This window comes from Phasianus colchicus, chromosome 6 (genome assembly GCF_987193195.1).
Source record: "Phasianus colchicus chromosome 6, bPhaCol1.hap1.1, whole genome shotgun sequence".
In the NCBI taxonomy this organism is placed as follows: Eukaryota; Metazoa; Chordata; class Aves; order Galliformes; family Phasianidae; genus Phasianus; species Phasianus colchicus.
This window is the reverse complement of record NC_143441.1, coordinates 52,858,325-52,872,118: the sequence shown is the minus strand read 5'-3', so window position 1 is coordinate 52,872,118 and position 13,794 is coordinate 52,858,325. Positions and strand designations below refer to the sequence as shown.

The window sequence follows — 13,794 nt, the reverse complement described above, 5'->3', positions numbered from 1 at the left end:
TAAAATGATCTTCAGCAGTTTAAGATAAGTGACAGAAGACTCAAACCAGTGTCAAGCTTGGAAGAAGGAAACTCTTCTGAAACATATCCTCCTTCTTTAATGAGTTGTGGTTGGTTTCTGCTTGGCTTTCTTTAACAGGCACATTATTACACCAAATAGTGTAGTTGGGTTGTTAGTAATGTAACGTGTAGATGGTAAGCTGGTCTCATCCTTGGCTTTCTTGTGAGGGGACACAACTGCTGCATGTGGAATACTCGCTCTGTTCTGCTGTTGCCAGTGCAAACTGGCATGAACAAACCAAACTGATAGAATGTAGAAACAAAACAAATACAAAAAGTTTCATATTGAAAACACACTGGTAGCTCAAGTCGTGTCTGTGGTAGTTAAGGCATGAGCTACAATGTGATTTAATGAGGCTTTAATGAGTCTGGGCTGAGCTTAGCCTTGAATGGGGATGGATGTTATTTTCTATGAGAGGAGTTGTGGAGGTATCATCTCTGGGGATCAGCTCAGGATGCAGTGGGTGCAGAACAGGCAGGCTTGGTGCTGAATGAGTGTGAGGAGCCTGCTGGAAGATGCTTCAATAACAACCAGTATCATTCCATGATCAGCACCTATTTGACTCGGACTGATCTCTGATGCTTCGAGCTCTAAGAGCCTCACAGAGCTGGGATTGTAGGAGAGGTTTAAATAGTGCTGTAATTTGGCACAGCAGGGTTGGAAGGTTGCTCCGTTTGTGGGATAAGTAAGCCACTCACAAGTGGGAAGAGTAGAAAGTTAACTGATGGAGGAAAAAACTGTTGAGGCTGCAGAACTTCAAAAAGAGTACATCTGTATTAATATTGGTGTGGTTTGTTATTGGAGTTTGTCAGAAATGGGACCAGCCCAACGAGTTCCACAGGTTGCATTTTGATCGTATTTCTGTTTTTGAGAGCTGTAACTTTTTCACCCTCCACTTCATTTTGAAAACAGCCACCGTTCTTCAGCCTAGCAGAGCACTGACACTTTTTGGAGGTTTCTGTTCCCCAGTGCCAGCATTTGCTCTGCTCTGTGCTGGTGACCCTGCAGGGCCAGCAACACCACCAACACATCATGTCCGTGTGACCCCACTTTGGTTTTCTGTTCACTGTTATTAACAGGTTTGCTGTTTGCAGAGGAGCAGTACCTTAAAGGAACATCCAGACACAGCTTCCTGCTTCCTGACCTCAGCTCAGGGATGCTGTTCTCTGCAATGCCCTGTCCTTATCCCCAGACTCCTCCAGCCCTTTCTTCCAGCCCAGTCCCTCTCACTGGCAGCTCAGCAGTGGTGAGTTAAAAGAAAACCGTGTCAAATTAATCTGAAAAGGGACAGTAGCCTTTGCAGTAGCTGGGGAATATCTCTCCTATCTGCATTGCCTGGGGCTGCAGAGCCACTGGAAATGCAGATTGGTCTTCACATCTGATGTGCTGCTGGGAAATAAATTCTGGATGCTGAGTTTAAACATGTTTCCAGAGGCAGCATTTGGCTGGCTGGGTGCCTGCTGCACTGCTTCCCAGCTAGATCAGTTGGGTCTGGATTTAGTACTGAGTACATTCTACTGGTTCCTTTCTAAAGCAGGTAGCAATAAACACATCATGTTACGGCTTTATTTTGGCTACAGATTAATTGTAGAGAATGTAATTGCTTCCCCATTTGAAGCCAGGGAGAAGCCCACAGTGTAGGCCATCAGCTTCTCGGAGCATCACTCAGGAGATGGTCTTTTACATTTGTTTGTTTTTCTATAAGTAGGCGAGGATTAAAAATCAAAAGCATCCTGCAACAACCACTGCTCTACCTAGGAAAGCACCAAGTCACTCCTGGTTCTACCACTGTGATGAGCAAAGGAAACCTTGAAGGAGAAGTTCAGACTTGTTACACTTACCACTACTCCCTTTCTCTTTTAGCTAGTAGGCAGTTGTCAGGGATGGTCAGATCCAATCAACAGATACAGACCTTTCCCAGAGCAGAGCTCTTGAGTAGTGCTCTGTAGGTTTGGCCAACTGCATGCCTTCAGTGCTTCAGATCCATCTCGTGGTGTTCAGTGTGGTGCTCGTGTATCTTCAGCGGCCCTTCCAGGAGAGGATAATGAGCTGAGCTCCTCCACTGAGCCTGCAGTCCCCGTTACACCGCTTTCACTCCCAGCAGCTATTCAGTTCCTGAGTTCTAGAGTTCCTGCATTTACTGCCTCCCGTGCAAGGGCTGTTCTCCCTCTCTGATGCATAGAAATGTTGAGTTCAACCATGAGTTGGAAGCTTTTCTTTCACGTACAATCTCTGCTTCCTAATCAAATTTTTGAGGATGTATCTATTAAAGCTTTCAGCACATCAGTGATGGTCACAGCCCACGTTATGGTCACTGAGCACTTCAATTTCTGTTTGACCTCTTTGCCTAGAAACAACAGGATGCTTGTTTGAGAATGGAGCAGACAAGTGGCATCGTGGAGGCTTTTCAGCATAAAGGGACCGCTTCCATTCAGGAACGCCGGTCTCATCCCAGCTCTGCAGGCAGCCACAGCACATGGGCCTTTCTGGAAATGCACCTCAAGACCATCCTGGGATCTTCCCGTCCCACCCTTCCTAGCAGGCTGTTCCAGAGCCTTGCTCCTGAATTTCTAAGTGCTGACTTGTAACCGCTGGGATGTTCCCACCTGTTGCCTCCACAGCAGTACCCCTCAGGCTCAGAAAGGTGGAGCTCTTGCATATTTTTACACTTTTTTCTTCCTTCCTTTGTAAGGCTAAATCAGTAAAGCTCCTCAAGCCTAATGAAACAGCAGGTTTTTACTCTTTGGAGAACTCTTAAAAAGTGATTAATATTGCCTGGATTTAAACGTTACTGCCGATTACATTTGTTATGTTGTCTTTGACAGCTGAAGGACAGCAGAGCTCCAGGAGCTGAAGCCTTTCAGTCAAGTGAACTCTAAAGAAAGAAAACAGTTTTATTGGTTTGTTTCAATCATCTGTAGCCATTCTGAGAACATGCAAATGGCTCATTAGCAGTTGTAGTGCTTTTACCAGTTATTAAGTTCTGCTGGGCCAGTAAGCAAAGTCAAGCTGTGATGCAGTTGCAGGTGAAGTCGGCGCAAGGCAGCAGGGCCGGGGGCTGCAGTGGTGTGGTGGCTGTGGTCACCACTGCAAGCTGCCTGCAGAACAAAGCCTGTCACTGTGAACCACTTAATGCCCTTGGCAGTAATTTGTGCATCTGTATCTTGATGATTCAGGCTGACAAAAACGTTCCCATTTCAGTACATAAGAAAAAGTCTAAAAATGAGATAGCGATACCAAATGTGTGTGCTGGTTCCCAGTCACTCTGAACGGGTTAGATGGTGCTTGTCTCAATTTTCAGAATGGTAAGCTTGGCCTGCAGGCCAGATTTCATGCTCTAAGTATGCAGACAAAACTCTCCCTGGTTGGAGGATAATTCTGATGAGAAGTTCTCGAGTCACCACTCCAGTAATGGAGATGTGGAAGGAGCCCAGCGGGGGCAGCTGCTTCCATCAGTGAGGGAGCAGGTACTGATCTCACGAGCAGACACAGAAGACAGCTCCATTTGTTCTTCATTGTAGACACAGATCTTGATTCAAGAAGTTCTCTTAAAATGAGAAATCGTTGTGTGTCCACTGTTTTGCTTGTAAAATTCAGCTACATAACAGAAATATTGATAAATAGAGCCTAATCAGCAAAGCAGTAATGCAGTGTGTTACAGTCTTGTCAACAGTCAGCTTCCTACAAAGCTCAGCCTCTTGGTGTGAGAGCTGTAACTGCAGTGTTTCCTATTTCTTTCTCCAAATACTTTTCCTTTGGCTTATGCCCTGGCCATGCCTGAGATGGTTCACTCCCCTTATAGCAGCGTGGTGCCGTTTGGCATTTAGGAGACAAACTCTGCTGATAACACAGCGATGTTTCAGTTGTTGCTGAGCAGCACTTACACTCAGCCAAGGATTTCTCATCGTCCTGTGCTGCCCTGCCGGCAATGGCAGCACTTGTTGCTGCAGAGGTTGCTTTCCATTCATTTGCTGCATCTCCCGACTGTTCTACCTGTTGCCTGGACAAAGAACCACCAGCTGTATGCCCACAGGTTTGCACGTGCTGTTTGTGTGCTGAAAGCTGAACTGTCCTCTGCCTTTCCTTCAGTGGGACAACAGCACGTCCGTCTCAACTTTTATTAGGACAGCTTCCTGTTTCTGGGATCTCTGCCTCTCATCAGAGCTGGAATTGATGTTTCCATGGGTTGGTGAGCAGTGAAGCGGGCAGAGGGACTGACAGATCATATTGCTGCTAATCCTTCCTGCTGGAAGAAGGCCCAAGCAGCGCGGTCTCATGGAAGTACCTCCAGGTCACTTCAGCTGGAGCAGTTCTGTCTGTAGTAGCCAGTGTGCTTTTCTGGCTTGTCTTATTTCTTTTCACAAGTTTTGTTGTTTTTTCATCCCTTTATGCTTAGCTGTTCTCTTGGCGCTCAGGATGAGTGGAAGGGACAGTGGCTGCCCGAGAAGCCGTGAGATGCTTTGGAGGGAGAGAAAGGGCTGTTTAGTTACTGCAGCACCAGCGGAGCGATGCAGTCATCTTATTGCATGGAGGAGATGGAGTGATTTGGCCCAAACTGTGCCTCACCTTGCAATCTTCCCTGTACACCCATCTTATTTTTGTTTATTGCTTCACATAACTAGCGGTGCTTCCAACAGGACTTCACTTCAGGCCCTCCTCCTCCAACAAAGCAGACGGCCGATGGGCTCCACCAGCTCCTCCAGTTACTGGCTTTAATTGCCTGAATGAGCTGTGCGTGCACACATCTGGCCTGCACAGCCCTCAGAGCTGCACCAACTTGCAATCCCTGCCTGTAAGCAGTGAGAGCAGAACAGTGCTGCCTTGCTGTGAGATGCCAGAGCTGCCCTGGCTGGAGGAAGCAATGGGGGTGAGGGTACTTTGGGAACAGTTTTGGCAGAGAAGGATTGGGTTCTTGGTATGACAAAAATATTAGCAATTGTAACAGTGTGATATTGTAGCTTTGGTGTGTAAAAGCCAAGCTAGGAAAAATTAAAATGCAAAGACAAGTCTGAAATGGAAGCCTGTATGGGCTGGTAGCTACTCATCAAGCTATTTTAAAGTTAACGTCCCCTGGCTTCAGCTCACATGTTCTTCTTTGAAGCAATTACATTGGCATCTAAAGGAAATCAGCTGCATGAGCTACAGCTGCTCAAAGGATACTGGGTGAAAAAATAGGGACAAAGAAACTTTCTTCTTTGTTGCACTTGAAGTTATTCAAAACCAATAATGACCTGGAATTTGGAGATTACTGCTGGGTGTGGGACTGAGTCACCTACATGACATATTTCAGACAGTTGCCCACATCATGAGATAATGCTTTCTGCCAAAAAAAAAAAAAAAAAGTATTAACTTTTCTATAGAGTACATTCTGAAGCTACCAGAACTGAACTTGCCTCTCATCCTTACAGCCAGTCTTACAAGTGCTGTCCTACACACCAGATCTGCCCTTTCTTTGGGCTCAAGCGTGCAGCGTCTGCTCTGGAAGCCTTTTCAGATAAGAGTGAAAAGTAAGGAATGTGAGCGGGGATGGCAAGGCAGTGCCTTGATACCAACAGGCAGCTGCACTGGTGATCCTGGACGTGCGAACAGCACAACGACAGCGTTCACTGATCTTAAAACGTGGGTTTGCATTCACACCGTGGCAGACTTAAAGCTGGCTTTCTAAATTCAATCAGCAGATCTGGAGGAACAGTGAGGAGATTGGTTCTGTACCGTTCTGGTTCCAGGCTTTAAGTTGAGAACTTCTTTCTCTGTTTTTCACTCCACGGAATGTACAGCCACAGTAGTTTATATCTAGCACTGCTCTGAGCAAAATCCCCAGTCCTGAGGCTCACCCATCAGGATTCTGATGGTTCAGGTGTCCAAACTGTGTGAGGAGAGCCTGATGGTCTTTGCCAGCATCTGAAAGAACAAGGTAAGACAATCTCTGCTTAATCTTTCATGGATTTCTCAAAGAATCCTATTAGCCTCAGAACTCACTGTAGGGTAGCTGTTTATGTTGGCACCTAACTTATTCCTAGTCATGTTTTTCAAGTTCCCTGTCTTCTGCATTGTTTATTACATGCCCATCTGAAGTCACTGAAGGAACGATGTCAGCAGCCTTGCTGCTTCAGGATGGGTCCGTTGGCACTGCTGCCTGGCATCCATCACATCCTGCTGCAGGCGATCAGAATCATGGAAACAGAAAGGTTGGAAAAGACTTCTGAGATCATCAATTCCAATCCCACCCCTACCATGCCTACAGCGTCCCTCAGTGCCACACCTCCACGGTTCCTGAACACCTTCAGGGACAGTGACACCACCCCAGTCACTGCACAGCCTGTACCAGTGCCTGACCGCTCTCAGGAGGAGAAAATGTTCCTGATACGTGACCTGAACAAGCAGCCTGGGCTGCTGGCTGAAGCTGTGAGGTGTTGGCTCCTTCCTGCTAAGGAATGCTAGGATTGCTGTCCTGCAGCAAGGGGTCAGCTGCCTTCAGAAATAAAGGGAACAGACAACATAAATGCAGCCTGTCTTTGCAGCCCTAGCTGAGAGCAAACACACAAGGAGCGCAGACCTGATGCTCTGTTGTCAGCTGTCCTTGAGATGGAGGAGCAAATACTAAAGGCTAAGGAACTCTTCACCTCCTCTCTTTCCACAGCAGGGAAAAAAACAGAGCCACACGGAGATGAAGTGACTTCCAACACAGAGAATCACAGAATTGCAAGAGCGGAAGAGACCTCAAGAGATCAGGTCCAACCCCTATAAAATGAAATTACCCAGAAAGTTGCTATCAGAAATTTCAATCTATCACCAGCTGCTGGAACACAGCCTGGGTGTGTGGAGCAGAACAACATGGGATCCTCCCCACATCCCTCAGCTCCTGTCCCCAAACAGCGCGGGGTCGTGGGGAACTCTGGATGGGGCAGATTGGGGGATTCCAAATGGGCTGGAAGGGGCAGATTGAGGGGTTCTGTGTGTGTCAGATGGGGCAGACTGAAGAGCTGTGGATGGCCCAAACAGGGCAGATTAAAGGGTTCTGAGTGGGTCGGAAGGGGCAGATTGAGGGGTCCTGTGTGGGTCAAACAGGGCAGACTGAGGGGTTCTGGACGGACCAGGTCTCCCCTCCAAGCCCCTCAGAGCCCTGCACACCTGGGGACGAGCAGAGCTGCGCACGCGAGCACCAGAGGGCGCATTTAACAAAGCGAAATCCACCGCCGTACAGCAGCGGCGCAGAGGGAGGTAAAAAACAGCACAAGACATAACGGTAAGCGTGGCCGGAGAACTAAGCAGGCCGAGATCCCCCCTCAGAGCGTTCTCAAGCAGCACCGCAGGCTCTGGGAGCCGCGCTCCCCTCAGCGCTAACGGTCGCCGCCCGGCGGGCTCGGCACCGCGCGGGCAGGCGGGAAGAAAGAGGCGCGGCGCCCCCTCCGCGCACGCGCGGAGCGGGCGGGCGGGCGAGCGGCGCATGCGCCGAGACGGCGGCGGCGCGGCGCGGGGGAGGGGCGGCGGGGCTCCCGAGCGGCGCCAGCGGGGGCGGGGCGCCCGGCGCGGGGCGCATGCGCGGCGCGGGGCTCGGGGGAGGCGCAGGGCCGCGGCGGCGGCGCTCGGCGGCGGCAACAATGGCGGCGGCGGTGGCAGCGGGCGGGGGGAGCGGGCCCGGGGCGGCCGCGGCGGCGGCCGTGGGGGTCGGCGGGGGAGGCCCGGGCCTGGCCGCGCTGTCGGTGGCGAGGCGGAAGGACGGCGGCCCGACGGGGAAGTTCTGGGAGAGCCCCGAGACGGTGTCCCAGCTCGACTCGGTCCGCGTGTGGCTCGGGAAGCACTACAAAAAGGTGCGGCCCGGCCGGGGGCGGGAGGCGGCGGGGCCGGGGGCGGCGCGGGGAGGGCCGGGGGCGCAGCCCAACAAAGGGCCGCGGCGCGGGGCCGCCCCGGATCCATCGCGGAGCCGCCGCGCGGGTTCCCTGCGGACCCCCGGCCCCTCCGGGCCCCTCGGCATCCCCTCGGAACCTCCTCGGCGCCCCTCCCCGCGAGGCCGCCCACCGCCCCATCGCGGGGCGCCTCGGGATCCCCGCGAGAGCCCCGCGCGGCTCCCCGGCACCCCTCGCCCCGATCCCCGTGCCGGGGCTCCACGTGGAGCCGCCCGGTTCTGTTCGGGCGCAGCGGTGCCCCGCCGCCCCGTTCCTCTTTCATACCGCTCGTCGCCCTGCTTCTTCGCTCTCTTTTAAAGCGCTGTTCCTGCGTCCTTCCCGATAGCTGGGTCTGAAGTGGAACTTCTAGAAGACGCACTCTGCTCTGGGGCAGCTGTTGGAACCGGATGGGCTTTAAGGTCCCTTCCAACGCGTCCTATTGTTCTGTGATCTTTAAGGTTCCTTCCAGCCCGACCCATCTTACAGTTCTCTGATCTTTAGGGTTCCTTCCAACCCAAACATTCTGTGATCACAGAATCATAGAACGGCCTGGGTTGCAAAGGATCACAATGCCATCCAGCTCCAACCCCCTGCTGTGCGCAGGGTCGCCAACCAGGCTGCCCAGAGCCACATCCAGCCTGGATGCTATGGCTTGATCATTTGTCTCGTGGTCCTCCAGAAGAAGGGTACTTGCACTGCCCATGGCTAAACACCATGGAGGTGTTGTACCACTCTGGCTACGTGTGTGCAGAGATTAGCCACGTGTGTGGGTCAGCACAGTGCTTGGAGCTTTGTGTGTTGGTTAAGAAGTGGTGCTGCAAAGCTGTGTGTCCTTAAGCGGAATTTGTTTTGATGCTGCTTCTCCTGCTGCTGGGCTCCTGAGGGGGAAGGTTTGTTCTTTCATTGCCTTTTTGTCAGGAAATGTGGGGCCAGAGAAGGCCGTGAGGATGCTTGGGGGGTGGAGCATCTCTGTTCTGGGGTCTGACTGAGAGCTGGGGATGTTTGGCTTGAAGAGAAGAAGGCTCTGGGGAGCCCTCCCTGCAGCCTCTGGTACTTAAAGGGAGCTGATAGACAGGAAGGAGAGTGATTAACAGTTAGAGGAAGAGGGGGGACAGCTTTAAACTAAAGGAAGGGAAATTTAGGGCAGTTGTGAGGGGGGAATCCTTTACCCAGAGGCATTGCCTGGAGCTGTAGTGCCCACCCCTGGAGGTGCCCGAGGCTGTGGCTGGGTAATGGACAGCCTGAGCTGGGGGGCAGCCAGCCCATGGCAGGGTGGGGTTGTGGGGGGGAGGGGGGTGTATGACACTGAAGTGTCCTTTCCAGCCCAGTCCATGCTATGATTCTATGGTTATATGACCTTTAAGTTCCCTTCCAACCCAACCCATTTTGTGATCCTATGAAATGCCGACCAGCATGCGGTCAGCCTGCTGCTTTTTAAAATAACCTTGAGCTGGCCCCTGCTGTGCTACAGGAGAGCTGTGGTGTGCTGAGAGCTGTGACAGTGTGGGTGGTGCTGCAGTGACCACGATCCATGTGTTGGTTCCCCTGCAAGGTCTGCCCTGGGCTGGTCATCAGCAACAGGAGCTCGCACCCCATACTCCAAAATAAACCCATTGCTATGGGGTTACACCTGTCAGTATTGCTGGCTATGAAGTACCAGTATAGAAGTAGCCGTAAGACAGTAAGTCAAAGATCTGATCACATGAACCACAGAATGCCTTGGGTTGGAAGGGACCTCAAGGATCACGAAGCTCCAACCCCCACCAATGCAGGGCCATCAACCTCCACATTTCACAGCAGCCCAGGCTGCCCAGGGCCCCATCCAACCTGGCCTTGAACACCTCCAGGGATGGACGGGGCATCCACAGCCTCTCTGGGCAGCTGTTCCAGCACCTCAGCACTCTCACAGCAAACAACTTCCCCCTCACATCCAACTGAAATCTGCCCTCCCTCAATTCCAGCCATTTCCCCTGTCCTGCTGTTATCTCCCCTTTCCAAGAGCTGACTCCCCTCCTGTCTGTAGGCTCCCTTGAGGTGCTGAAGGCTGCAGTGATTCACCCTGCAGCCTTCTCTTCTCCAGGCTGATCTCTGAACACAGCTGATGGGCTCTGCTCCTCATGTCCCATCGTGTGCTCCATTCTCAGCCCTGTTCCCTTAATGCAGGCAGTGCAGAAATGCAGCAACTTGCACTTGAGAAGCGAGGGACAAACTGGGCAGTTCACTTTCTGTTGTGTTGGTGCTCGGGGATCTCTAACGCTATGCATTTTTCTGTGTTTGGAGCTCTTTTGTGTGCTTGCTTTTATAAAAAAGAACAAGGGCTGTAAGTGAAATCCAAGTATTGTGGTGTTGGTTTGCCTTTGGCTGTTGCCCAGTTATCTGGGATGGGATGGTCTTTGTTTGGGGGAGGAAGGGCTATCTGTGCAGCAGTGTGCAATGCAGAGCTGTGACAGGGTTGGTTGAGGTCAGGAACCACAGCGATGCTGGGTGTAGAAATCCATCCCTGATATCTGTGACAAAGGCTTTTCCCATGCAGCTGTAATGGCAAATCTGCTGGAGAGGATCAGTGGTTCCTCCTGCAGGCAGTGCCTCTCTGCTCTCCAGTGGTTTTTCTGTAGTTGTGGTAGACTGGGGAGCGTGCGGTGTGGGTCAGGCTGTGACACAATCCTACACCAGAGCTGTTGGCTGGGGATCGTAGAGTCCTAGAATGGTTGGGGTTGGAAGGGACCTTTAAATCATGTAGTTCCAACCCCTGCTATGGGCAGGGACACCTCCCAGCAGAGCAGGCTGCTCACAGCCCCATCCAGCCTGGCCTTGAGTGCTTCCAGGGAGGGGGCATCCACAGCCTCACTGCACAACCTGTGCCAGTGTCTCACCACTCTCATAGTAAAGAGGGGTCACACATTGCTTCTGGAGTTGGTTCTGGCTGCTGTGGGAAGGAGAGGGAAGGTTGCCCCTTCAAAACCATGGATTGCCCCTCAGGAAATCATAGCTCTGCTGCACCAGAGCTTGCAAGGCAGATCTGCATTCTCCTTGCTGCTGTGATTGAGGAGTCTCACTGCTCCCTTCTGAAGGCTTGTGGCCCTCTGCTAAAGGGAGAGCTGGGGCAGGTAGGTTCCCATGCACAAGGATGGCAAGGCACTGAGTGCAGAAGTGGCTCCGGGGCTGCTGTCCCCATCACAGTGAGTTTCTGGTGCCATAAGGTGGCTGTAGTGCTGTGGGGGTTGGCTGAATTCAGTTCTTGGTTTACCGATGGCTTCTTTTTTCCAGCAGCTATAAGCACAGAGCTGCTTTGTACTGCTTCCCTGTTAGTCCAAGCTGCCAATGTTTGCTGTTTTTATACGTTTTTGATGCTTTATTAATTGACAGTACAGTTAGACTCCACAAACAGCTTTGATTCTTATCCAATTTAAAGAAGCAAAAGTAGCAGCATCGGGTGGGCTTCCCCCATGGGATGAGTTACTGTGGTTATCAAGTTGTGTGCTGTTCACTGCTGACACAACAGTGAAGGCTGTGGGGCTGCAGAGCTCCTGCACTGTTGTCACCTCCCCAGAGAATGCAGAGGGAAGGCACGGCGTTACAGCTCTGCTTTGCTGGGAGGTGCTCACTGTGCTTTTGTTTTCACATTGGTGCAACCCTGAGTGCCGTACGGCTGCGCCCTGCCCTGCAGCTGCTGTTCTCTTGGTCGCATGGCAATGGCAATTGCTGATCTGGGGGCTGTTCTGCTCAGAGCTGTGTGCAATGCAATGCAAAGAGCTGGAGCTCTGGAGCTGAGATGTGCTCATCTGCACGCTGCTGGCTGTGGCACCGCGGTGGAACAGATGGGAGGTAGAGCACACAAAGAGCTTTGAAAGTATATACTGCACTGTATGCATTGAAGTCATCCTTGGTGTAAGGCACGAGTGAAAGGTGTGCTGGTGCAGTTAGCAGTAGCTCACAGCCTGCAGGGATGCTTAGCTTTGAAAATGCAGCCTTGGGGATCTGATGGAGCTGTGTTCCCAGCTGAGTGCGAGGTGTGGAGCTGGGGCACTCCAGGAGGCTGTGTGTGTCCTGGAGCAGCTGGGCTGTGTCCCAGGTGTATGGCAGGAGCTGTGCAGTGCTGTAGGACACAGTGGGAGTGCTGTTTGTGGTCTGTCAGTGTGGATGGCACTTGGGGAGACTTGGTGAGGTCTGACCACTGTGTGACACCATTACTTCCATCTTCTGAAGGTCCCAGCTCTGATTTTTTAAGAGGCTTTAGGAGAATTTGATATGGATGAAGCACAAAGGTTTCACTGCTCATGGATGTAGGGGAGCTGATCATTCTATGTGAGCAAGTCATGTTTGTTCTGCTCAGAAGCCTTGGTGAGGAGGTTGCATCCTGTAAGTGCATAGAGTTACATTAGGAGTAACATTATTTTACATTCTCTGATTTCCCCTTTCCGTAGCTGTGTGACGTTTGGAAGTGATTGGTCATAGAGCATGCACTGAAGTTGCTGTAGGAAGCCTTGTGCGTGGCTGGCTCTAATTGGCCTCTTCCTGTATTAGGAACAGAATCAGACTGAGGCAGTGAATCTCTCTGTAAGGCGCTGCTGGCTGCAAGGAATCTGTGATGGTGCACAGATAGGTTCAGTGTGCTCACCCGTGCCTGACCCTTATCCCCAGCAATCCCTGAACTCTGCTCTGCAGCTGACCAAGCAGCCTGGGGACTCAGTGAGCCTCTCTCCATGTTGTGTCAGCCTTCGTGCCAAGGCAGCCTGTCTTTGTCTTTCAGTATGTGCAAGCAGACGCTCCTACCAACAAAACGCTGGCTGGGCTGGTGGTGCAGCTGCTGCAGTTCCAGGAAGATGCCTTTGGGAAACATGTCACCAATCCTGCCTTCACCAAGCTCCCGGTGAGTGTCACACAGCTCTGTCTCATTGGGGCTGTGCTGCTGCCCTCTGTGCTGGGGCTCTGCTCAGCCCATGGCTTCAGTGATATGTCCTCTGTGAGGGGCTGAGGTCTGGGTACACATTTGGAGACAATTTCCTGAATGCTGGGGGAGGTTTTCATTCCTCGTGAGTGTCTTGTGTGAACTGTTAAGCATTAAATCAAACCTGTTGGCACTGATGCGTGGCTTTATAATCATAGAGTCATAGAATGGCCTGGGTTGAAAAGGCTCATCTCATCCCAACCCCCTGCTGTGTGCAGGTCACCAACCAGCAGCCCAGGCTGCCCAGAGCCACATCCAGCCTGGCCTTGGATGCCTTCAGGGATGGAGCATCCACAGCCTCCTTGGGCAACCTGTTCCAGTGCCTCACCACCCTGTGGGTGAAAAACTTCCTCCTAATATCCAACCTAAACCTCCCCTGTCTCAGTTTAAAACCATTCCCCCTTTTTCTATCACTATCCACCTTCACAAACAGCCGTTCCCCCTCCTGTTTAAATGCTCCCTTCAAGTACTGGGGACACCTGACACCTGAATAACTAAAAATTCCCAATGAAGCCATCTCACCTGTGATGCCATCGACGCTGGAAAGAGGCAGGAGCACATCTGTAGCAGTGCACTGACCTCGTTAGTCCAGGACAGCTCACCAGGCACTCACTGACAGACACTGCCAGGCACTGACAGACAGAAGTAGTCCCAGCCTTTAAGGGTTGCTGGGAGCATTTTGAGTTCAAACTTGGTATGCCTTTACCAGTGACATCCTCGTGGCTGTACTCAGAGGTTGGCCCCGTTGTGCCTGGCATCCTGTGTGCATTGAGGAGGGTCTTGTCAAAGGAGCATGAAGTAACAAAACACACATGGTGAGGGGAGGGGCGCAGCAGTGCGTTGCATGCAGGGAGCAGTGAGGCCTGGCATTGTGCTGAGGCTGCTGGCTCTGTTTGGGCT

At 51.9% G+C, this 13,794-nt stretch overlaps 1 protein-coding gene and 1 long non-coding RNA gene across 2 annotated transcripts in view; one reads left to right on the top strand and one right to left on the bottom strand.

The window, feature by feature from the left end:
* Positions 1 to 947: 947 nt before the first annotated feature.
* LOC149917635 (uncharacterized) lies at positions 948 to 8,321 on the bottom strand. Its single transcript, XR_016467948.1, has 3 exons — positions 8,232 to 8,321; positions 5,773 to 5,961; positions 948 to 5,380 (listed from the first exon to the last, which is right to left on the bottom strand). It is a non-coding gene; the product is annotated as an uncharacterized LOC149917635 (long non-coding RNA).
* Positions 7,599 to 13,794, top strand: part of SMARCC1 (SWI/SNF related BAF chromatin remodeling complex subunit C1) — a 70,586-nt gene continuing 64,390 nt past the window's right edge. The window contains exons 1-2 of the mRNA XM_090143287.1: positions 7,599 to 7,871; positions 12,697 to 12,816. Coding sequence (XP_089999413.1) covers positions 7,599 to 7,871; positions 12,697 to 12,816 — 393 coding nt within the window. The remainder of the gene's footprint in view (positions 7,872 to 12,696; positions 12,817 to 13,794) is intronic.